Below are 24,583 nucleotides of genomic sequence, written 5' to 3' on the forward strand. Positions count from 1 at the left end.
CCTTTAAATGCTTTAAAAAGACATTAAACCTACAACACTTCTGCAAAAGGGTGGGAAAATAATGACATTTAACCATAATCCTTTGCGATATGAACAACCAACCAGAACTGTTTACACTATTATAGTGTAAGTCAAACATTCAAACTTCAGATTTCATTATATGACAAGAACATACCACACAATTCTCAAAAGCAGTAAAAACATTACTCCCAAAGTAATATACCCTAGATAAAGGTTAGACATGTTCAGTTGCCCTACATCTACCCGTTGTTTTTTGTTGTGGTATTGACTTGGACAGAACAAGAATTTGGACCAGAGCTTAGAAACTGAGAAAGATTTAGTTGAGGAGGATCAGGTTTCTGTACTTATTACTTCTGACGTAATGCTCCAGATGGAGGGATAGTTATTTTTTTGTGAACCGTGAGCATTTGGCCCAGCTAAGTCCCTACTTTCGAGCCTTTTTTTGTTTTGTTTGCAGTGGTCAGCAGAACACCAGGAAGCATACTGAGATTCAGGACCATAGACCACAGCACTGGAACAGTTTTCAGTAAATGTTACGTACACTCCGGTGTAAGTATATATTGCCATCTACTGGCCATGATTCCAGCTCCTCCTCGTTAGTATAGTGGTCAGTATCCCCGCCTGTCACGCGGGAGACCGGGGTTCAATTCCCCGACGGGGAGAAAAGCAATCTTTTGACAACCCATTTCTTTTTTAATGGGTTTCAGACATTTTTGTTATCAAGCAGGAAGTAGGTACCTCTATCAGGACCACTAAAGTCAAAGATGACTGAAAATTAGCATGTAGTTTTGGATTGGTAGTATCGTTCTGTTCTGGGAAAGAACTCCGAGCACATCCACGCAGACTAGCATAGATGAGAGCAGGGAGAGCAGGAATAACTCCCCAGAACAGAACCAACCTAAATGTACTGCGGATATCATAAAAGATCAATAATTTAATTTAACAATCAAAAAATTAGCCTTCTGATTTAAAGGAGGATCAGAAAGCTGAATCCTGACTGATAGAGGAGGAGTTGGGGATGGGGGAGGGTAATTAGCTGTTGAGCAACACAGAAGCTGGGGATAATGCTGAGTCTTATATACTGATCTTATACACTGGACGTATATAATGTACCCTACATATAGGTTAGACCAGTGCTTCCCAAACCTGTCCTGAAGGACCCCCTGCCTGCACATTTAGTATGTCTCCCTAATAAGACACACCCAATTTATTTCTTGCAGTCTCTACTAACGAGCTAATGAGTGGAATCAGGTCTGTTAGATAAGGGAGACTTACAAAAGGTGCAGGGCAGGGGGCCTCCAGGACAGGTTTGGGAAGCACCGTTTAGACATGCTCAGTTGTCCAACATCTACCCCTTGTGGTTTGTTGTGGTATTGACTTGAACAAAACAAGAATTTGGACCAGAGCTTAGAAACTGAAAAAGATTTATTTGAGGATGATCAGGTTTCTGTCCTTATTACTTCTGACACAATGCTCCAGATGGAGGGATTTTTTTGGCGGTGGTGATCACCAGAACACCAGATGGATGGATAGCATTTTTTTTTGTGAACCGTGAGCAGTTGCCCCAGCTGAGCTCCTGCTTTCGAGCCTTTTTTTTTTTTTTGGCTGTGTTCACCAGAACACCAGGAAGCATATTGAGTTTAAGGACCATAGACCACCGCACTGGAAAATTTTTTTTCATTGTTATGTACACTCCGGTGTAAGTATATATTGCCATCTACTGGCCATGATTCCAGCTCCTCCTCGTTAGTATAGTGGTCAGTATCCCCGCCTGTCACGCGGGAGACCGGGGTTCAATTCCCCGACGGGGAGAAAAGCAATCTTTTAACAACCCATTTCATTTTTAACGGGTTTCAGACATTTATTTTTATCAACCAAGAAGTAGGTACCTCTGTCAGGACCACTAAAGTCAAAGATGACTAAAAATTAGCATAGAGTTTTGGATTGGTAGTTATTTTCTGTTCTGGGCAAGAACTCCCTGCACATCCACGCAGACTAGCATAGATAAGAGCAGGGACAGCAGCAATAACCCCCCAGAAACATAAATGTACTGCAGATATCATAAAAGATCTCATGAAAGATCAATAATTTAATGTAACCTTTTAGAAATTAGCCTTCTGATTCAAAGGAGGATCAGAGAGCTGAATCCTGACTGATAGAGGAGGAGTTGGGGATGGGGGAGGGTAATTAGCTGTTGAGCAACACTAAAGCTGGTGATAATACTGAATCTTATATACTGATCTTATTTATTGGACTTTCCTCTACCTTAAATCGATTGCCAAAAAAGAGGTGGGCCACAGGCACAAAATCATGCTTGTGTCCTTGTTACTTGCACTCAACCCATAGAACAATATTTCAAGATAAATTAACTTTTTTGTTCTGAGATATACTCAAAAATGTACCTTTAAATGCTTCAAAAAGACATTAAACCTACAACACCTGCAAAAAAACAATGGCAATTAACCATAATCCTTTGCAATATGAACAACCAACCAGAACTGTTTACACTATTATAGTGTAAGTCAAACATTCAAACTTCAGATGTCATTATATGACAAGATCATACCACACAATTCTCAAAAGCAGTAAAAACAGTACTCCCAAAGTAATATACCCTAGATAAAGGTTAGACATGTTCAGTTGCCCTACATCTACACGTTGTTTTTTGTTGTGGTATTGACTTGGACAGAACAAGAATTTAGACCAGAGCTTAGAAACTGAGAAAGATTTAGCTGAGGAGGATCAGGTTTCTGTACTTATTACTTCTGACGTAATGCTCCAGATGGAGGGATAGTTTTGGCGGTGGTGATCACCAGAACACCAGGAAGCATGTTAAGATTAAGGACCATAGACCAGAGCACTGCAATCATTTTTTAGTCAATGTCAGGCAGGAAGTAGGTACCTCTATCAGGACCACTAAAGTCAAAGATGACTGAAAATTAGCATAGGGTTTTGAATTGGTAGTATCGTTCTGTTCTGGGAAAGAACTCCGAGCACATCCACACAGACTAGCATAGATGAGAAAAGGGAGAGCAGCAATAACCCCCAGAACAGAACTAATATAAATGTACTGCAGATATCATAAAAAGATCAATAATTTAAATGTAACATTCTAGAAATTAGCCTTCTGATTCAAAGGAGGATCGGAGAGCTGAATCCTGACTGATAGAGGCGGAGTTGGGGATGGGGGAGGGTAATTAGCTGTTGAGAAACACAGAAGCTGGGGATAATGCTGAGTCTTATATACTGGATGTATATAAGGTACCTAATGTACTCTACATAAAGGTTAGACCAGTGCTTCCCAAACCTGTCCAGAAGGACCCCCTGACTGCACATTTTGTATGTCTCCCTAATAAGACACACCCAATTTAGTTCTTGCAGTCTCTACTAACAAGCTAATGAGTGGAATCAGGTGTGATAAGCCCCTTTCACACTGCGATTCCAGCAAATACACGGGTAAAGTGTTCCGGCAATTGTTTCCGGGTCGCTAGATTTTGCACTTTCACACTGCCAGTGATTACCCGGGATATGTGCGTGCTTTCACACACAACCCGTAAAAGGTCCTGTAACGACACGTGACATCAGGGTGTGAAGTTTAACTCAAAGGAGGATCAGAGAGCTGAAACCTGACTGATAAGAGGAGGAGTTGGGGATGGGGGAGGGTAATTAGCTGTTGAGCAATGAAAAAGTGGGTGATAATACTGTCTTCAGATTTCAATGTGCCGGGTCCGATGTGCAGTGTGAAAGGGGCTTTAGATAAGGGAGACTTACAAAAGGTGCAGGGCAGGGGGCCTCCAGGACTGGTTTGGGAAGCACCGTTTAGACATGCTCAGTTGTCCAACATCTACCCCTTGTGGTTTGTTGTGGTATTGACTTGGACAGAACAAGAATTTGGACCAGAGTTTAGAAACTGAGAACGATTTAGTTGAGGAGGATCAGGTTTCTGTCCTTATTACTTCTGAAATAGTGTTTCAGATGGAGGGATTTTTTGGCGGTGGTGATCACCAGAACACCAGATGGATGGATAGCATTTTGTTTTTGTGAACCGTGAGCATTTGCCCCAGCTGAGCCCCTACTTTTGTGCCTTTTTTTGCTGTGGTCAGCAGAACACCAGGAAGCATATTGAGTTTAAGGACCATAGACCACCGCACTGGAAAAAACATTTTCATTGTTATTTACACTCCGGTGTAAGTATATATTGCCATCTACTGGCAATGATTCCAGCTCCTCCTCGTTAGTATAGTGGTCAGTATCCCCGCCTGTCACGCGGGAGACCGGGGTTCAATTCCCCGACGGGGAGAAAAGCAATCTTTTGACAACCCATTTCATTTATAATGGGTTTCAGACATTTTTGTTATAAAGCAGGAAGTAGGTACCTCTATCAGGACCACTAAAGTCAAAGATGACTGAAAATTAGCATGTAGTTTTGGATTGGTAGTATCGTTCTGTTCTGGGCAAAAACTCCCTGCACATCCATGCAGACTAGCATAGATAAGAACTGGGAGAGCAGCAATAACCCCCCAAAACAGAACCAACATAAATCTTCTGCAGATATCATAAAAGATCAATAATTTAATGTAACCTTTTAGAAATTAGCCTTCTGATTCAAAGGAGGATCAGAGAGCTGAATCCTGACTGATAGAGGAGGAGTTGGGGATGGGGGAGGGTAATTAGCTGTTGAGCAACACAAAGGCTGGTGATAATACTGAATCTTGTATAGTGATATTATATATTGGTACTGTGATAGGTTTTGCATCCATATAAGTAGATGTGGATCAGCTGATGTGAACTTGACTAACGTGACCTGCCAGAACTAACTCTAAGCTTGATTTATGGCCTGAGCTTAAGAACAGAGAAAGATTAATTAAGGGTTAGGTGAAGAATCTGTAATTTCCTCCACCTGACATTGATGCCACAAAAGAGGTGGTTTCATCATGCTTGTTTCCTTGTAAGTTACAACACTCAAGCCATAGAACAATATTTCAAGATAAATTAACTTTTTGTTCTGAGATATACTCAAAACATAAACTGTAATGCTTCAAAAAAGACATTAAACCTACAACACTTCTGCAAAAGGGTGGGAAGACAATGGCATTTAACCATAATCCTTTGCAATATGAACAGCCAACCAGAACTGTTTACAGTTATAGTGCATTTGTACTGAAAATCAAACATTAGAACTTCAGATTCCATTATAGGACAAGAACTTAGCACACAATTGTCAAAAGCAGTAAAACTCCCAAAGTAAAATACCCTACATATAGGTTAGACATGTCCAGTTGGCCAACATCTACCCCTTATGGCATTTGTGGTACTGACTTGGACAAAATAACATTTTAGACCAGAGCTTAGAAACTTAGAAAGATATAGTTGAGGAGGATCAGGTTTCTGTCCTTATAACTTCTGACGTAATGCTCCAGGTGGAAGGATAGTTTTTTTGTGAACCGTGAGCTTTTGCCCCAGCTGAGTCCCTACTTTCGAGCCTTTTTTTGTTTGTTTGCAGTGGTCAGCAGAACACCAGGAAGCATACTGAGATTCAAGACCATAGACCACAGCACTGGAACAGTTTTCAGTAAATGTTACGTACACTCCGGTGTAAGTATATATTGCCATCTACTGGCCATGATTCCAGCTCCTCCTCGTTAGTATAGTGGTCAGTATCCCCGCCTGTCACGCGGGAGACCGGGGTTCAATTCCCCGACGGGGAGAAAAGCAATCTTTTGACAACCCATTTCATTTTTAATGGGTTTCAGACATTTATTTTTATCAACCAAGAAGTAGGTACCTCTGTCAGGACCATTAAAGTCAAAGATGTCTGAAAATTGGCATAGGGTTTTGGATTGGTAGTATTGTTCTGGGCAAGAACTCCCTGCACATCCACACAGACTACCATAGATAAGAGCAGGGAGAGCAGCAATAACAACCCCCCCCCCCCAAAAGAACTAATATAAATGTACTGCAGATATCATAAAAGATCAATAATTTAATGTAACATTCTAGAGCCTTCTGATTCAAAGGAGGATCAGAAAGCTGAATCCTGACTGATAGAGGAGGAGTTGGGGATGGGGAAGGGTAATTAGCTGTTTGAGCAACACAGAAGCTGGTGATAATACTGAATCTTATATATAAAACTTGTATACTTATTTTATATATGGGTACTGTGATAGGTGTTGCATCCCTGTAGGTAGATGTGAATCAGCCAAGTGTCAGCTGATGTGAACTTGACTAACGTGATCTGCCAGAACTAACTCCAAGTTTGATTTATGACTCAAGCTTAAAACAGAGAAAGATTAAGTGAGAGGTGGGCCACAAAAACCATGCTTGTTTCCTTGTTAGTTGCAAGACTTAAGCCGTAGAACAATATTTCAAGATAAATTAACTTTTTGTTCTGAGATATACTCAAAACTTAAACTGTAAATGCTTCAAAAAAAAAAAAAGACATTAAACCTACAACACTTCTGCAAAAGGGTGGGAACGCAACGGCATTTAACCATAATCCTTTGCGATATCTACAGCCAACCAGAACTTTTTACACAGTTATAGTGCATTTATACTAAAAGTCAAACATTAGAACTTCAGATTCCATTATAGGACAAGATCATACCACACAACTATCAAAAGCAGTAAAACTCCCAAAGTAATATACCCTAGATAAAGGTTAGACATGCTCAGTTGCCCAACATCTACCCCTTGTGGTTTGTTGTGGTATTGACTTGAGCAAAACAAGAATTTGGACCAGAGCTTAGAAACTGAGAAAGATTTAGTTGAGGAGGATCAGTTTTTTGTCCTTATTACTACTGACATAGTGCTCCAGATGGAGGGATAGGGTTTTTTTTTTTTAAGTGTGAGTGTTTGGCCCAGCTGAGTCCCTACTTCCGAGCCTTTTTTCTGGCAGTGGTCAGCAGAACACTAGGAAGCATGTTGAGATTAAGGACCTTGGACCACAGCACTGAAAAATTCCAGTCAATGTTAAGTACTCTGGTATTGCAGATATCATAAAATATATGATAAAAGATCAATACTTTAATGTAACCTTTTAGAAATTAGCCTTCTGATTCAAAGGAGGATCAGAGAGCTGAATCCTGACTGATAGAGGAGGAGTTGGGGATGGGGGAGGGTAATTAGCTGTTGAGCAACACTAAAGCTGGTGATAACACTGAATCTTATATACTGATCTTATACACTGGATTTTCCTCTACCTGACATCAATTATCAAAAAAGAGGTGGGCCACAGGCACAAAATCATGCTTGTGTCCTTGTTACTTGCAACACTCAACCCATAGAACAATATTTCAAGATAAATTGAAAAAAATCTGAGATATACTTAAAAATGTACCTTTAAATGCTTTAAAAAGACATTAAACCTACAACACTTCTGCAAAAGGGTGGGAAAATAATGACATTTAACCATAATCCTTTGCAATATGAACAACCAACCAGAACTGTTTACACTAGTATAGTGTAGTAATACTGAAAGTCAAACATTCAAACTTCAGATTTCATTATATGACAAGATCATACCACACAATTCTCAAAAGCAGTAAAAACATTACTCCCAAAGTAATATACCCTAGATAAAGGTTAGACATGTTCAGTTGCCCTACATCTACACATTGTTTTTTGTTGTGGTATTGACTTTGACAGAACAAGAATTTGGACCAGTGCTTAGAAACTGAGAAAGATTTAGTTGAGGAGGATCAGGTTTCTGTACTTATTACTTCTGACGTAATGCTCCAGATGGAGGGATAGTTATTTTTTTGTGAACCGTGAGCATTTGCCCCAGCTGAGTCCCTACTTTCGAGCCTTTTTTTGTTTTGTTTGCAGTGGTCAGCAGAACACCAGGAAGCATACTGAGATTCAGGACCAAAGACCACAGCACTGGAACAGTTTTCAGTAAATGTTACGTACACTCCAGTGTAAGTATATATTTCCATCTACTGGCTATGATTCCAGCTCCTCCTCGTTAGTATAGTGGTCAGTATCCCCGCCTGTCACGCGGGAGACCGGGGTTCAATTCCCCGACGGGGAGAAAAGCAATCTTTTGACAACCCATCTCATTTTTAATTGGTTTGAGACAACAAAGGATTTTCGTTCAGCAAGAAGTAGGTACTTATGCCCTCAGCTTAGGCACAGAGAAATATTTTGAGAAAGATCAGGATGGTGTCATACGTCACACACACAGTGCTCCAGGTGGAGAGAGAGTTGTTTGTTAACCATGGGCATTTGGCCCAGCTGAGTCCGTACTTCCAAGCCTTGGTTTTTGGCAATGGTCAGGAGAGCACCAAGACACATATCAGGATTAAGAAAGTTGGACCATAAACACAAAACCACAGCCAAGATTTTTTGGCTGCATGCTCTGGGTGTATAGGAGTGACAAATCAAGTTCTGAGATGTACACAGAACGTAAACTTAGATGCTTCACCAAAGCCACCTTGTATTCAAACATTGCAAACTATGTTAAATTAATGCAAAGATATACCAGACTGTAGTCTAACCTGCAATAGTTTGAATGACTTAGCCAGCTGACAATATCGATGATGCAAATCTTAAAAAAAGTTTACCCCTGGTGGTTTGTTGTGGTACTGACTTGACAAAACTTGCATACATACACATACACAAGTCCTGATGTTTAGACTAATGCCAACCAAATACAACTCAACAATTCTTAAAAGATACTGCCTTATATATTCACTAAAGTTTTTTGTGCACTTTTTTTTTAAAATAGCACTTAAACCAAGATAGTTTAGCCCTTGTTTGTATTTGTTTGCTGACCCCATTCCCATGGAGACAGGTTAGAGCAAGGATATAACTTGAAAAGTAAGAGTTGGGAGTGCACAGTCATGGCTTGTGCAAAGCAAGATATAGGTACTTTTGATCAGAGCTTAGGAACCAAGAAAGATTAAGTTGAGGAAGATCAGGATGCCATCAATGTCGCTCCTAACCCAGTGCTCCAAGTGGAGATAGAGCTGTTCTTTGTGAACCGTGGGCAATTGGCTCATCTGAGTCCTTAATTCTAAGCCTTGATTTTTGTCGGTGATCGGGAGAGCACCAGGAAGCACATTTAGATTAAGGGAGTTGGACAGCAGTAGTTTCACACATTAATGTAGTTTACAAAGAACTTGAAGCTTCACATGTCCTTGACATTCTGGAGGCTGCAGACTTCCTCCAGTTGGATAGGGCTCGGCTACTCTGCTGCAAGTTATTGGAAAGACAATTGTCTCTTGAGAATGAAGCCTATGCACGGCAGCTCAGCTGTCTAGACCTCTATGCGGAAGCAAGGGATGCAGCCTTAACACACCTACATGCTTCAGCTCCCAAGCAGGACTTTATGTTCCATCTGAAGGAAAGCATGGCTGACCTTCTTGCTAGTGACAACTTAAGCATTCCCAAAAAAGGCTTGGCCCTTGATGTGGCCCTTGGCTGGGCAACATTTCACCCAAGTTGGGAAGAGGACTACTTGGAACTGGTGGGTCTGGTTTGGCCCGATTGCTTAAGTTTACCCTACATTACTGATCTTCTGACCAAGATAAACAGTTCAGACCCACATGCTAAGCTCATTTGTAGACTGAACAATAACTAGCCAAGCAGTTGGACTATGGGCAGGTCCATGTCTAGAACTCTCTCAAAAGGGAAACTCTGTTTGTTCTCGGTGGACCGCATGAGCAAGAAACATAGCTGCTGTATCGGTTTTACCCCTACAGTGGAAGGTGGTAATCCCATCCACCGCTGCAAAAGAAGTGTCTCACAAAGTACTCCGTGGCTGGAGTAGGGAACAACCTCATGTGAGCCTATACATTTTAACCTTTCACAACTTGTTAGCATAAGGCGCTTTCACACTGGAGGAACCTCTTTTTGTTTCTAGAACTATTGGCAGAAGTACCGGCTTTTTGGTACTGTATGTTCACACCACAGGAACTAGTAACATATTTGTTTAAGGATCCCCGTTTGTGGTAACTTAATTGGTTCCTACTTCAGAGTAGGGTCTAGAACAGTTCTATAGGAACTATCAGTGATGTAAGTGTACATTTTTATTGTTATTCAAAAGGTCACACAGAAAAATGTCAAATGAGAAGCAAGTATGCAACATTAACAGTATTTAAGATTATAAGAATATATCCATCTTCTGTCATTGTCACAAGTAATATAACAGCTACATGTTAGTGCATTAACAAACTAAAAAACACGGTAAATCCCAATAATAAAACAAGATATTTTTTTAAAAAACAGTGAAAGACAGATGCACAGTTTTACAATGAAAGATCAGTTATGGCTACTGTGCAAATAAACTTTCTAGAACCATCTAGAACAACAAAAAGACTTTGCCTTTAGCCCTTGGAGCAGATTATATAAATCAAGGGGCCTACATAGGCTTCCTCAGATTCAACTATTCCCTTTGACTTTCGAGATTTTGAGGCACATGCTCCAGTGAGAAATCATCTGATTCTTCATTTGCTAAGGCAATACTCAACCAAAGAACCATCTAACAAAACACAACAAACTCCAGTAGTCTCGTGCAACAAATTCTTTGAGTGGCAGAATCACTAAGACAAGTGGACACTTCACCACTAGGCTGCACCGCAAGTCTTTCCCAGTGGTCCACCACTGCCAGTTTTGAAAACAACAGCCACTGCAGAAAATCCACACATTTCCACACAACCTAGAAGAATACCTATACAAATACAAAAGTGCTTAAAAAGAATGCATCTAAATGTTGTGGGTCTCTCTAATCAGGAAAGCTGACTCATTTCTTGTTTTAAATACCACTGTTCCATAATGAACAGTTGCATTATTAGTAAACTAATCAATTAAATATTTAAGATGTCTGTTTATGAACCATTTTAATGTGTGCAAACTTTTTAACCTGAGTTTAGGTGCTACTCAGTCAATGCATTATAATTAATTAGACTAACGTTAAACTAATTAATATAGTTGAATCTATATTCTCCAATGGTAATGTAATAATACAAAATAGTAGTATTTTTAGTTTTTTTACCCACTACTGACTAAGCGCTATGTTTTCAGGAAAACAAAACATCAGCAGTCTGAAATTACAAACAAGATAAGCCAAGAAAGTTAGAGATGGCTTAAAAGTTTATATACATTAAATAGAATTACTACCTGGCTTTCGGCATTCTGCTATTCATTTTTCGCCTCTGATTCGTCAAATTGTTCAGAACACAGTTATTGGCCAACAACGCTAATTTAGAGTTAATGTCACCCTTTTTCTGCTCACAGCTTTGTTCTTCTTCTCCACCTTCATCTTCTTCTTCCTCAGCCTCACTCTCTTCATCGCTCCGTTCATCGCGTTCCACCTTAAAACACGTTTGTTAGGAAATTGAGGGATAACCTCATTTATAAACTCAACTCTTAAGATACTCACTTTGCCTAAAAAGAGAAATTTGTGAACCATTCGAAGAATCAGCCAAGCCCAGAAGACGTGCAGGGCTTGAAGAACCAGCAACAGGCCGTTCAAGAAATAATAACCAGAGTACGGAGGAAAGACGTCCAACGAATCCACCACAGCTGTGTAGACGATTCTGGAAATAAACCAAAATACGGTTTATAAATCCTAATAAGATTTTAGCCATGTCAAAGTCTTATATTTTGAGAAGACCCATTCAAAATGATCTGAAATCAGCATTAAATGAAATTAAGTCTGATTAAGTTCCTACCTGCACGGGAAAACCACAAGACGAGTTAGCAAGAATACAGCGGCGAAAACAACAAACAAGGCATCGCAGGTTTTTCTCCATCCAGCATAATTGAACATCTTAGCAGACTGGAAATCAAGCAAAAACAAAACATTAGTTATTTCTGTATATATCTTTATTATTTGTTAAAATAATACATCCATGATAAAAAATTTCATTTGATTAAATGATAAATTTTATTAATGTTTTATGCCTTCATTTACCAGATATTCGTGTATTAAATAATGTATTTATTAAAGCACAAATGTTTTTATAAAGATCATATTATCTGAAAAAAAAAGATTTCATAGTGACCTATTAAAAAGTTTGTTTATAAAAAAGAAAAAAAAAAAAAAAATATATATATATATATATATATATATATATATATATATATATATATATATATATATATATATATATTAAAAAGTTTTTTTTATATAATTTACTTAATTAGACATGCTTGATTAATAATCCTTAATTGAACCATTAAAAGCTAATAAAAAAATTAAAAAAATTACTGGGGGAAAATTAAATGCATTTCATGCTAGTAAAACTTTTAATACATTGTTCTTAAATTGTATTGGTTTCATCATTTCAATTGAGTTTTTGTGTCACAATTTTATTAAAATTTAACCAGATTTTAAGGATTAAAACAAAGAAAAACAGAAACAAAATGGACCTAAAAAAAATTAACATGGAATTTGTGAAAAAATAAACCATTTAATTGATCTCAAAATCCATGATGTCACAATGGGAGCTGACAGAGCGGCCAATCAGATTTACCTCCAACAGGAAGTCAGAAGAGTCGTGGACGAGCATCACCAGGGTTCCCACGCGCACGTAATTCGCACAGTATGAGAACGCGATGAGAAAAATGGTGGCGATGTGGTGTATGATCTGCTCTTTGAAGTCCTACACAACCGAAACAAACAAATACCCACAATTCATTGATTTTAAGATCTTTCGATTTCACACAAAATTTTAGGAAACTTACTTTACGCTTTATGTCCACCGATACGCAGAGCAGAAGCGAGAGATAGAAGGACAACTCCACGATGTAATACCAATACTGAGCTTCTGTTACGACCTGCAAAAACCAAATCACAAATAACACTATTTGTGCTCACTAGTTCCTCTGATTTCTGCCTAATCTCAAGTCCCTGGGATTGTTTGTTACAGACCTGTCTTGGGTATCCGCGCCAGCATTCCCGATGATCCCAAAACCACGGCGTCTGAAAAACACCATTTGACAAAAATTATTCCATGTGAATTTATATGTTTGAAAGTTTTGAATAAAAAAGCACCCATTTTTATTCATTATATGACCTAGAATATTTGTGTATGAAGTGTATTAGATATTATTAAGAAATGCAAAAAATAAAAAAATAATAGTATCAAATTTGTATTTGATATTTTGGAGCGACATGCACCATTTTTATTTTGTTTTATATAGGACTGCTAATTGTAGTGTATTACTGAAAAAAAGTGTATTAGATATTATTAGACCTTTTTTTGTGCCGACGTCACAATTACGTCAAAGTGCTAGCTGGAGGCAAAACAAAGTGAAAATTGGAAGCGATCAATTCAAACCAGCACAGGTTCGGCTACACAAGGATCTAAAAATATCATCTTGTTGTGATGTTTGATGCCAGAATCAACGTAATAAAGGCTTCAATTTGAAATTTGAACACATAGATGCTGCCACTGCCAGACAAAAAAAAATGATGACAGCTGTGGTTAAACGCTATAAAACGAGCGGACTGGACAGAAGCTATCGTTTGCAGCGCACACTTCTTATCAGAAAGTAAGTTTCTTGTTAGGTTAGTAATGTTAGGTTTCTCTATAGATGTGAGTCTCTCAAACAGAAGGGAATCCTGTCCATCCCGTCCATCCTTTCAATGATTCTGGTTTTGTCCGTTAAAGTTAAACTTTTCAAATAACAAACGCGATCCCGGACAGTGAGCGACTTTACATATGCAAGCAAAATCTGATTTTCTCAAGTTACTGTTAAAAAACAAGCTAACAATTGTTAATTTCGTTAGCAAATACCATGACGAAAAATGTTTGTTGACAAGCTTTTTTCACATAACTAAGACGAGACGAAGACGAGATGACAATAAGGTCAATAAACGATAACTATGACTATTTCAGCATGCAATTTCATTGACGAAAAAAGATAAGAAAAATAAGCTTTACCAAGAACTGTTCTTTACTCCTCTACTAGGTATAAGTCTAAATGGTATATAATAAAAAGCCTATAATAAATCAGTATTTTAGATGAGGTCAAATAAACCATTTTGAATCCACACTTACTGGAGAAAGTGCAATACCTGAAATGCAAAGGTAAATTTCTCAAATCCTTTTGGAAAACAAAGACTTTTGAGATGAAAATTACATGAAATTAGGATTAGATGGATCACTCATTAGATGAAGTATTATAGCGAGTACAATTACATAATAATTGGTTTAATATTTAAAAATACTGTTACATTTATTCATTGCTTTCGACAGAGATGCTTGTGATTGGCTACAATACCGAACGCTGCACGTTGTGAGGAGAACCTCAGGCTTAATGGAGATACTCACGTTAATGAGCGAGACAAGACCAGCTGAGAACGCGATGAGGTAAAACACAAACCTCCACCTGAGGAGGCACACAGGAAAGCTCATGTTAATCAAATGCAAACACAATCAGTCGCAGACGTCTGCTGTGGGTTTTAGCAGACTCTAGAGGCTTACGAGGCTTCACAGAACTTCCTGGTGTTGCCGGGTCGGTCCTGGTTTCGGCGCAGACGCAGCCAGGTCTGGATCTGACGCTGAGTGAGTCCACAGTGCTTCTCCAGAACCAGCAAATCATTCTGAACAAACACAGACACGGGGAAACTAAAATAAGGGTCTCTTTCCATTATATTTTGAAGCTTATTTGGTGATATGTCAAAATTGGCTGGTATGCCAATAATGTTTTTGGCACATTTTCTAACTATTATACTGTATTTCATATATTAAATATATATAAACTGTAATATAAGCCCTGTAAATTAAATGTTCAATGAATGTTGCTTGAAAGATAAATTAATTCAAAAGTTAAAAATAAAAATCTATATTGTTTTTCTATGTATGGGTTATATATATATATATATATATATATATATATATATATATAATTACCTTAATAATGTATTAATTACCTTAATAAATAAAATATACATTATGTATCAATCATTAATTATTATCTAAAAATTACATTATTATAAATGTTGAATATTATAATGTATTATGTCGGTTTTGAAGATTATGTATGTGAGTATGCAATTACTATATATGAGCAAGAGAGAAAGCAACAACAAAAAATATATATATTTGAATATTGTAATAATATTGTCAAAAAATTTGAAAAATTTTAACTAATATTGTAATAATATGATTAATAAGTCAACAGTCCCATTTAATTAAAAAGTTTTTGTGCATGTTGTTTTTGTGGATCAGATCCTCAGGTGTGGATGTCCAGTATTAAATCACACGTCACAGACGGCAGGCGCTCATGTCACTAACCTGTGACGGCTGATGCTTCTTCTGCAGGTAAAACACCTCCAGCTTCGGGACGGGTGTGACACGCACCCAAACCTTGTCCCGGACGCCCAAACACCGGCTGAACGGCAGCGCCACAACACTGCAACACACAGACAGAGACAGTGTAGTGTAGCCCCGCCCACCAGAGCATTTCATTTGTCCATAACAGTGCTGTGCATTAAATATTAAATAGCTTCTCATTGTGTCATGACACACAGCGGTTTTGCATCTATTACAATACACTGCACCTGCTTAAATTAATTCTCACTACTGTAATGCAAACCTTTTCTATTTTTAAGAGTATTTTATTTAATGTCTTAATTAAATGTCTTAAATAATAAATAATGCATTTTAAATGGTAATTTTAATTATACTGAAATATGATTTAATAAACGTAACCCCCCAAATGAAACAAACTAGTGACAAGCTGGAGCTTTAATGAAAACACAACTCAAAAATGAAAGCAAACTCATGTAAAAAATAAATAAATAAATTAACTTGTTTGGTAAATTAATCATTATTAAAATGTTAAATTAAAATGTGGTAAATTCATCATTATTAAAATTGTATTGTTTGCATGTTTTATTAATTATTAACTATTGTAGTTATACAATAAATAATTAAAAGATGTACTTAATTAAAATTACATACAATTTACCCATAAGAAAAATGAACACCAAATAAACAAACAGTTCTTTAATAGAAAAAATAAACAAGTGCTTTAAGTAAACAGTCGCTGCAAAAACACAATGGACACAGTGTAAAAACAGCAGCCTGCTCCAATGGTTTTTGTCACAAGGAAATATTGACAACAAAACCGTGGGAAAACAATGCTCCACATTCATTCTGTCTCAAAACTGACACACTAAACTACAGTCTCAATCATTCAGAGACAAACTGTTGAATAACACATCCCCGTTAAAGTTAAAAAGCATCCTAAGCGCACTAGAGAGAAAACCCAAACGGTGTATTAGTAACCCAATCTGCTAGTGTTTACAGTAATGATACTGTTAAAAGAACTTCAACATTCAGTAGATGTAATACTGATACGCACCTTTCGAAGACGATCCGCAGTGCGATGAAACCCAGGGCCAAGGGCAGGGAGATGAGCAGGTCTCGGGGTACGGGATGCCGACCTCCGTCCGCCGTCCCTTCAGAGATGTGTTTCCACGTGACGCCAGGAGGAAGCCAGAAATCCTGCCGCCACATCCACTGGTTCACAAGTTCCTCTAATCTACAGACGCCAAAGGAGAGGTTTAGAGCTTATTACAGCACATAAACCACCTACAGATCAAATTCTGTCAGCAGTAGACAAACTATCAAGTAAACAACAAACTCTCATAACAGTAAGAGAATGGTCCATAATGGCTGAACTACTGACGTTGAGCGTTAAGAAATACAGCACTCTGACAGGTGAGTTTAAATAAAACTAAAATAAATAGATGTGTTTTCTGAACAGTCATTTAGTCCCGTGAAGGGTTAAGCATGCTGTGACGTCATGACTCCAACGTGGTTAGCGATCACAGTTATATTGACAAGTCAAGTCCTTTATTTGTATAGTTAAGTTTTTTTTTTTTTTTTTTTTTTAACAAAACAGATTGTGTCAAAGCAACTGAACAACATTAATTAGGAAAACAGTGTGTCAATAATGCAAAAAAAAAAAAATTACAGTTTAAGGCAGTTCATCACTGAATTCAGTGATGTCATCATTCAGTTTAAATAGTATCTTTGTAACAGTCGGTTAAACAAATCAGGCTAAATCACAACAAAATACTATTGACAGAATATAATTTTGGGGTGAACTAACGTTACTGCTTTAAAATATCAATTCTGAGCACTGGACGGATGAATTTATTTAATAAAACATGAAAATAGACAATATTACCAGTAATGTGTTTTGTTGGGTCCGCGAAAGGGTTTAAACTGCCTCCGTGACGTCAGGGCTCCTCAGAGATTACCGATCAAACCGAGTATTTACAACAAATCAAGCTAAACGGCAATAAAACTATGCATAGACGACATAATATTAGTCGTAAAACAAAATTAAAACAAGCCAACTCTCTCATTAATCTAGAAAATTCGTCAAAATTTAAAATTATATCTAAAATACAAAATTATATCTATAATCATCTAAAGCTTTAAAACATACATTTTGATCACTTTCTATATGATAAATACAGCACTCCGACAGGTGAATTTAAATAAAACAGACAACATTTCTAGAAATGTGTTTTGTAAACTTTAATTCAGGACCGCGAAAGGGTTAACGGATCTCCATGACATGACAGCGATTGACGTTTTCAGATTGAATATATAGCTACATAATCAGATTAAATCGCAATAAAATTATGAATAGACGTCACAAATTGATTTTAAAACTAAATGTAACGGTAGACAAATATAAGATCACTAATAAATCTAGAAAAGACGTCAGAAATCGACAAAATCACTAATTATTCATGATTTATTACCAAAATTTAATAAGAACTATAATAACAGTACATTTTGTTATAAAGGGAAAAAACAATGAGAGAAATGCCGTCCGTGTACGGCTAACGTAAGTTATCTAAGTACCGAATTATTATGTTAGTGATGAATGACATACGCGGTTATAATTATAATTTAAAACTTGGTTATTACGTTACCTGTCCATGCTTCAGTGATGGAGAATGTCGTGTATTTATTAAAGCAGGACACAGGCCTCTTCTCCCTCTTTAACGCGTCTTTGCGTTGTTTATTCCCACTCTTCAACGTGAACAGCATCCAGCGTCATTATGATCGCTCGAGATCTAAATGAAAACAAACGCTCGCGCGGATTCTACGGCGAATATTCGAAGGAATGCGCGCGACCCGCTCCAGATGTCGACATCAACTCACATCCACCACATCAACCTCTGTTTCCAAGTCTTTCAACGGCTTCCAAGAGTAAAATAAGTCGTGCATTTGTTAAATTATCCCAGAGCCGAGAGAATTCAAGAAAACGCTTTCAGGAGCAGCATCTCCTCCGTCTTTCTCTCCATCCATCAGGGAACATGTTGTAAAGTGCTTTGCTTTCCACAAATCCATGCTGTATAGTCGCCCCCTATTGACCATTAGATGAACATATGACATATCTATCTATCTATCTATCTATCTATCTATCTATCTATCTATCTATCTATCTATCTATCTATCTATCTATCTATCTATCTATCTTTAGTTGTATGCATTTTAATTGCATATAACTTGTTCCTGTATTTGGATAACAGAGTTTTACCATGAATACTAAACTTGAATATCTGTCAATCAATTAGAAATTAAACAAGATTTGTTTGAAATACACAACCAGGTTTATACCTTTATTATTTTGATTCAAAACTCTCAATGGCACGTATACTTTCCCCTTTTCCTGTTATATGTTTTGCCAAGAAAAATTACCAATAGGTGAGTAAAAGGTCTGCCAACTTCCAGCACCATTTAAGAGAGGAATGCACGTCAGTCCTGTCCGTCTGGCTCCTTACAATGATTCTACTGTCTGTTTTCATATCAGCCGGGATTTCAAATGGAAGAAAACAATCGTTTATTAATTGTTCTTGGCTGTCTCTTGACGATCTCATCTCTCGTCTATTTCAGGATATTGTGCACAGCACACGAAAACACAATTTGCACGGTTCATTTCTTCTTGTCTATGTTCCATCTAATGACAGTCCTGTAAAATGCATTGCATGTGTTTTATTTGGCTTTTAGCATGCATGTTAACCCCAGACTCCAGGGCATTAAATCTAAATGAAATATATGTGGCCAAAAGCCAATGTATGCATTGCAAACCTTCAGGATAGCCTTATTATGTATAATATATTCTCTGTATGTGAGTTTACATGATGCAGGCTGTTTAGCTTCATAATGCAATTCACTGCATGTTCTCTCTGCTATTTTAACCTTATATCTGATTTATCAATGGTATTTAAATAAACTCTAGCAACTGCCTATGAGCAGCTATGAGCTTACAAAAATAAAACTTTTGGTCACTTAGAGTAAAGGTACAAAGCTTAAGTCCTTTTTTTAGGTTTTAGTTTTTGTTCTGTCAGTCCCATCTCAGTTCAGCTCACATGTCTGAGATATAATTGAGAGAATGAGAACTGGACGTGTGCCAGGCTGAACCTCTAATAGTGCCAGCGATTCGACCGCTGAGGCCAGAGCGCTCGGCTGTGGTCTCCCTCACAGTGCCCCTCTGACGGCCGACAGCAACAGAAGCAGGGCACATGGCCAGCGACGCCGTATTTCACAGCATAGCGAGAGACTTTCCCATGAGATTCACTCGTGAAATCACATTTGACCCCATCTACATTCTCAATGTACTACTGATTCAGAACCAGGCAAAACAGCAGTTTAATTTCACATGTTTGGCCCAGGAAACCACCTAGAACAACATAGAAACCAGCCCAAACACTCTAGAAACTGCCTAGCAACCAATCAAAACACTAGCAACTGCCTAGCAACCAATCAAAACACTCTAGCAACTGCCTTGCAACCAGACAAAACACTCTAGAAACTGCCTGGCAACGAGTCAAAACAAAATAACAACTGCCTGGCAACAAACCAAAACACTCTAGCAACTACCTCTTGAACGTTCCAAAAAACTCTAGAAACTGCCTAGAAACCAGCCAGAACATTGTAGAAACTGCCTGGAAACCAATCAAAGAACTCTAGCAATTGTTTCTGGGTTGTTCTAGTTGGTTACACCTAGGTTATTGCTAGAGTTTTTTGGTTGGTTGCTAGGTTGTCGGGTTCTCTGGTGGGTTGATAGGCAGTTGCTGTTGTTCTAAATAGTTTCTAGGTTGTCTGGTTTCTAGGATGTCTCAAGCGTGTTAGACTACAATACTAGAGTGTTTTGGTTGGTTGTTCTAGCTGGTTTCTGTGGTTCTCTGGCTGTTTGCTAGGCAGTTGCTACTATGTTTTGGCTGGTTCCTATGTTGTTCCGGATGGTTTCTAAGGTTTTCTCGTCTGGTTTCCAGCATGTTTGACTACAGCAGTTCATAGCGTGTTTTGTCTGGTTGTTAGGCGATTCAAAATAGATTACTGGGCTGTTCTCGCTGGTTAACTGGTGTTTTTTTAAAGAATGTTTTAACTAGTTACTAGGTTGTTCTAGGTGGTTTCTAGGGGTTTTTTGTCTAGTTTCTAGGCCATCTCTGGAGTGTTTGACTACAGTTGCTAGAGTGTTTTGTCTGGTTTTGTCTGTTTCAGGTTGTTCTAGGTGTTTTTGGGGTGTTCTGGCAGTTCCTACTGTGTTTTGGATGGTTGCTAGATTATTTCAGCATGCTTTGGTTTATCGGTGTCATACAGAAACTTAGCTTACCTTGCAGAGTTAATGTACAGAGTACTGCAGGAACAGTATGAGTAGTATGCTAGCATGCTTTTCTGAACAAAAGCCAAAGATTTTTAAGGACTGCAGGTCTGCTTGAGTTTCAGCAGAGGGCGCAATGTCACATTTGTTAAGTCACGTTTCTTTGTTGGCAGTTGCAATCACTGCATGAAGGGTTTGAAAAGACCTCGTTGTTTGGCTGTTTAGTTTATGATATTGGTGAATAACACAGAAACAAACAATCTTTCGGCGGTGAGCCGTGTATTTATCTGTAATGTCACGCCAAAGCGATGTGTCTGATTCTGAGACTTATTTGGTTTTCAAAAAAAAACAAACAAAGAGGAGGAATCAATTTCATTTTTTCCCCCTTCAACAAGAAATTAATTTGTACACAATCTAAACTGATATGACCCAGTTTTGTCTTGAAAAAAAGCTCTTTCAGACCGGTCCACCCTCTCACGTTTCCAGCAAATATTTCCATGTCTTATCCTTTCTGCGGAGGCACCGAATGTCTTGTGGAGGTGTTGAAGAGAAACAGGGACAGGGAGGTGAACTTCATGGTCCTTCTGTCCCAAATAAATGAACCATACTTAAACAATATAATGTTCAATTATCAAATAAGAAAAAATGAGCAGCAAAAACACCCAGAAACCAGCCGAAACACTCTAGCAACTGCCTGGAAACCAGCCAGAACAACCTAGCAACCAGACAAAACCTTATAGCAGCCGTCCAAAGCACTAGCAAATGCCTACACACCAGCTAACAGGTAACGTTCTCACAACATTCCTTAATGCACTTGCCAATAAAGCTCTTTCTGATTCTGATTCAAATAGCAACATGTTTAGAGCACTCTAAACACCCTAATAACCATATGCCAACTTGTTAAATCTACCTAGCAACAGGCTAAAATCACTTTTAAAGCCTAATGCACTCTAGCAATCAGCATTCATTTACTACTCCGAGCCGTAATTCACTGACAATCTACACAAAATCGATTTTAAAATCGGTGGCGATTCTTTGTCGATTTTGAAAGCGATTTTGTGTTAGTTGTTGGTAGACTAAGGCTCTGTGCAGTTACTGCCGCTCCACCTGAACCAGTGTTGCCAAGTCTGCGGTTGTTTTTCATGTCCGCGGTTTGAAGCAACCCCAATACCAATAACGTGATATTTAGCCCCTAAAATGCGAATTTTACCAAGACAACCATGCCAAAAAACAAAACATATATTTAAACCCCGGGAAGCATTTTTTTTATTTTTTATCTGGGAACCTCCTGGAATCGCGATTAGTTTTGGACTAGTTTTGAGAAGCAACTGGGCAGGATTTGTTGTGAAAACCTGGCAACCCTGATCTGAACACACGTGCTGGAGATAATACTTCCAATTAAAGGAGTGTTTTTACTGATGAGATGTGCATGAAAATCGCATTCGATTTTTTGCACAGCCCTATTTGTGAGTCACGGTATTTCCGGATAATATTTGTTTTCTTCCACCTTTCTATCTCTTTTCGGCTCAAGGGCCGTCTGTCTATGGGTTTAATTAACAAGTGAACACTGGCACGAATCACATACGTCATATCTACTGTTGAGGCACAATAAACTTTCTGGTGGTCCAACCCTCATTTAATGTTTAGAAGGCCGCCCTGCATCAAATTTACAAGGAAAATTGTAATTCTGTTAAACAACAAACATCAGCACACTCTGAAATCCTTACAGACAACAGAGATTTAATTTAAACATTGAGAAACAACAGTTCAAGTGGAAGGTCAGGTCACCCGGCGGCCATCTTGCTAACACCTCTGGACAGCTGTTTATTTATGGGCGTTCAAGTGTAGTTCATACTAAAACCACTCTAAACACTGTAGTAACTGCATAGCATTTTCTTTGTCAATTTAATGAATTGAAAATGTAGTGTTACACTTGGGGCACCCCACACAGTGCTTCAGAAACACATGCTGTTCAGACATGCGGCGCTCAGGTTTGGTCGTAAATGTTCACTGGTTTGCTCATAGAGAGACCCGTGCGGTTTTCCAAGTCTGTCATTGTCCTCAGATGATCTCAGGTCTGCTCTGTGTGAGATCATTTCATGAATGATTATCAGAGGCCGGTAATTCTGTTCCAACTGCATCATCTAAAGACGAATAACAGCCACCATGTGTTGAAACCGAGCGGCAACTTCCCGCTCTCTCTCGTGAAGCCAACAAGGAAGTGACTAAAACTGTAATTCATCGACTGGCCGCTTGAGGCTGGCTGCAGAAGAGAGTCAGTCCCATAGACTCCCCATGTTAAAATGCCCAACTTTACAGCAGAAAAAAACATGTTTACAGCCTGGTGCAAAAAATTATTTCTGTCTATATAGCTAATTTAGCCCTTCATGACAACTGTGAGGAGGTGAATTGTTTGTATAGCTCATCCGTTTAAATTATATAAATCCTTAAAGTTCTGCATAATTAAGGGCGTGGCTACTTGAGTGACAGGTGGATTGCCGCTCCTGACACCGCCCTCGTGCTAGGTGGGCGTGGCTTAGGCAACCAGCTCCCGCCTTTTTGCCCATTTTTGATTACCCCAGAGTGACGCGCGGTGACGCTCCGCCCAATTTTGGTTTCAAAAACTCTCTTCGGAAAGCCTACGGGAGACGTCACGGACACTACGTCCATGTTTAATACAGTCTATGGTCGAAACACACTCGTGTTATGAGGATGTTGCGCAGAAGAATGATTGCAGTCATGAAACGGCTTTCTGGTACAAAGTCTTTTTGGTCAACATTCAATGTATTTCTCCATTTATACAATGAATGGAAACAATTTTGTAGAATTAAACAACATAATTTCATATTTAAATATGCATTAGGTACGTTTCTCATTGTCGATAATAGAACCGAACCTAGACTTTGCAAACACGTCTTCGTTGAACTCATAGTTCCTAGTAGGAAACAAGGCGTGGAAATATATTCATCCAATAACTTTATCCCCTTGTAAACATTGAGTAGCAAAACTGATGACACACAGGTCAGAATCTTAGGATGATATGAACAAGAGTACAGGGGAATATGTGTTTTGAAAGTGAATCCTGCTAGTGGGAGACAAGTAGTCTTTACATGTACTTTGCTTTTGCAGAACTGAGAGACGACTGTTTAGGGGAAACTTCCATTACAAATAAGGATATACTGTAATGTAATTTGGAAGAGACTGGCTAAAGTATTTGATTTTGACCTGGAAGACTGAAGTTTGCACTAGTTGTTGTATAGTTTAAGAGATTGTGTTTATAGTTTATAGAAAATTGTATTTTATGTAAGCAATCCAGAAAAGCTGTAAAAATATATATATATATATATTTTTTTTTGCAAATAATAATAATAAAAAAATATGTTTCATAGGACTGTTTTTTTATTGTTAAGATCTGCTGTTTCAGTATCGACAGCTGCGCTGTTCTCTAGTTGGGTAAATCCCTGCTGTATGGGGTGGGATGTGCGTTGGTGACTCAAGAATACTTAGAAATTGCATTAGATCATTTATTGTGCTGAGTTCATTTGGCTGCCCTTGGCTTTCCGCAGGGGGTGGATTGCCTCAGCTGTTATTGAAAGGTGCTAATCATTTCCTCATTAGCGGGTACACACAATATTGAGATGCGGCCCTGCAACAAAAGGTCCAGTTGCCAGCTCCCTGGCTCACAGGCAAACCTCAAATTAATGGCATAGCAGCAGGAAGCAGCATCTATATCCTGTCCCATCTAACCTGAAACCCCCCACTCTTCTTTGTGGATCGTTATAGCTTCTAGAAGTTTCCAGAACGTGCCTGGTCGCGGTCAGAAATTCACTTCACTTCATTGGAAGTAGACTGTGAATATCAAGAGGGCCAAAACTGAAATGTAACTTTTAAATATAGAAGATGAAGCTATTAAGCCATAATTGTGAGTTAAAAAGTCGCAATTAGAAAGTAAGCCACACTTATGTGAAAAAAGTTC

The 24,583-nt window shown here is 38.4% G+C and overlaps 1 protein-coding gene, 5 non-coding genes and 1 pseudogene across 6 annotated transcripts; 6 read left to right on the top strand and 1 right to left on the bottom strand.

The window, feature by feature from the left end:
• The first annotated feature begins 611 nt into the window (after positions 1 to 611).
• trnad-guc (transfer RNA aspartic acid (anticodon GUC)) lies at positions 612 to 683 on the top strand. The gene has a single exon. It is a non-coding gene; the product is annotated as a tRNA-Asp (tRNA).
• A 1,078-nt stretch (positions 684 to 1,761) lies between these two features.
• Positions 1,762 to 1,833, top strand: trnad-guc (transfer RNA aspartic acid (anticodon GUC)). The gene has a single exon. It is a non-coding gene; the product is annotated as a tRNA-Asp (tRNA).
• A 2,416-nt stretch (positions 1,834 to 4,249) lies between these two features.
• trnad-guc (transfer RNA aspartic acid (anticodon GUC)) lies at positions 4,250 to 4,321 on the top strand. Its single transcript has one exon. It is a non-coding gene; the product is annotated as a tRNA-Asp (tRNA).
• A 1,336-nt stretch (positions 4,322 to 5,657) lies between these two features.
• On the top strand, positions 5,658 to 5,729 carry trnad-guc (transfer RNA aspartic acid (anticodon GUC)). Its single transcript has one exon. It is a non-coding gene; the product is annotated as a tRNA-Asp (tRNA).
• A 2,249-nt stretch (positions 5,730 to 7,978) lies between these two features.
• On the top strand, positions 7,979 to 8,050 carry trnad-guc (transfer RNA aspartic acid (anticodon GUC)). The gene has a single exon. It is a non-coding gene; the product is annotated as a tRNA-Asp (tRNA).
• A 752-nt stretch (positions 8,051 to 8,802) lies between these two features.
• LOC113040724 (actin-binding protein IPP-like) lies at positions 8,803 to 9,807 on the top strand (annotated as a pseudogene).
• Positions 9,808 to 10,023: 216 nt separating this feature from the next.
• Positions 10,024 to 18,344, bottom strand: LOC113039301 (ceramide synthase 2). The gene is made up of 11 exons (XM_026197136.1): positions 17,930 to 18,344; positions 16,339 to 16,518; positions 15,267 to 15,384; positions 14,454 to 14,572; positions 14,301 to 14,358; positions 12,896 to 12,946; positions 12,709 to 12,801; positions 12,498 to 12,626; positions 11,694 to 11,800; positions 11,402 to 11,558; positions 10,024 to 11,333 (listed from the first exon to the last, which is right to left on the bottom strand). Exons 1-11 carry the CDS (start codon positions 17,935 to 17,937, stop codon positions 11,136 to 11,138), a joined length of 1,218 nt encoding a protein of 405 aa, XP_026052921.1. The 5' UTR covers positions 17,938 to 18,344; the 3' UTR covers positions 10,024 to 11,135.
• Positions 18,345 to 24,583: the final 6,239 nt, after the last annotated feature.

This window comes from Carassius auratus, chromosome 22, assembly GCF_003368295.1.
Source record: "Carassius auratus strain Wakin chromosome 22, ASM336829v1, whole genome shotgun sequence".
Lineage (NCBI taxonomy): Eukaryota > Metazoa > Chordata > Actinopteri > Cypriniformes > Cyprinidae > Carassius > Carassius auratus.

Bases quoted from the DNA above. Each gene is read 5' to 3' on its own strand.
- LOC113039301 (XM_026197136.1), bottom strand. The intron at 12,947-14,300 runs GTGAGTATCTCC...GGTGTTTTTCAG, and splicing joins GTCTTGTCTCGCTCATTAAC to ACGCCGTGGTTTTGGGATCA. The intron at 11,334-11,401 runs GTGAGTATCTTA...ACGTGTTTTAAG, and splicing joins AATTTCTCTTTTTAGGCAAA to GTGGAACGCGATGAACGGAG.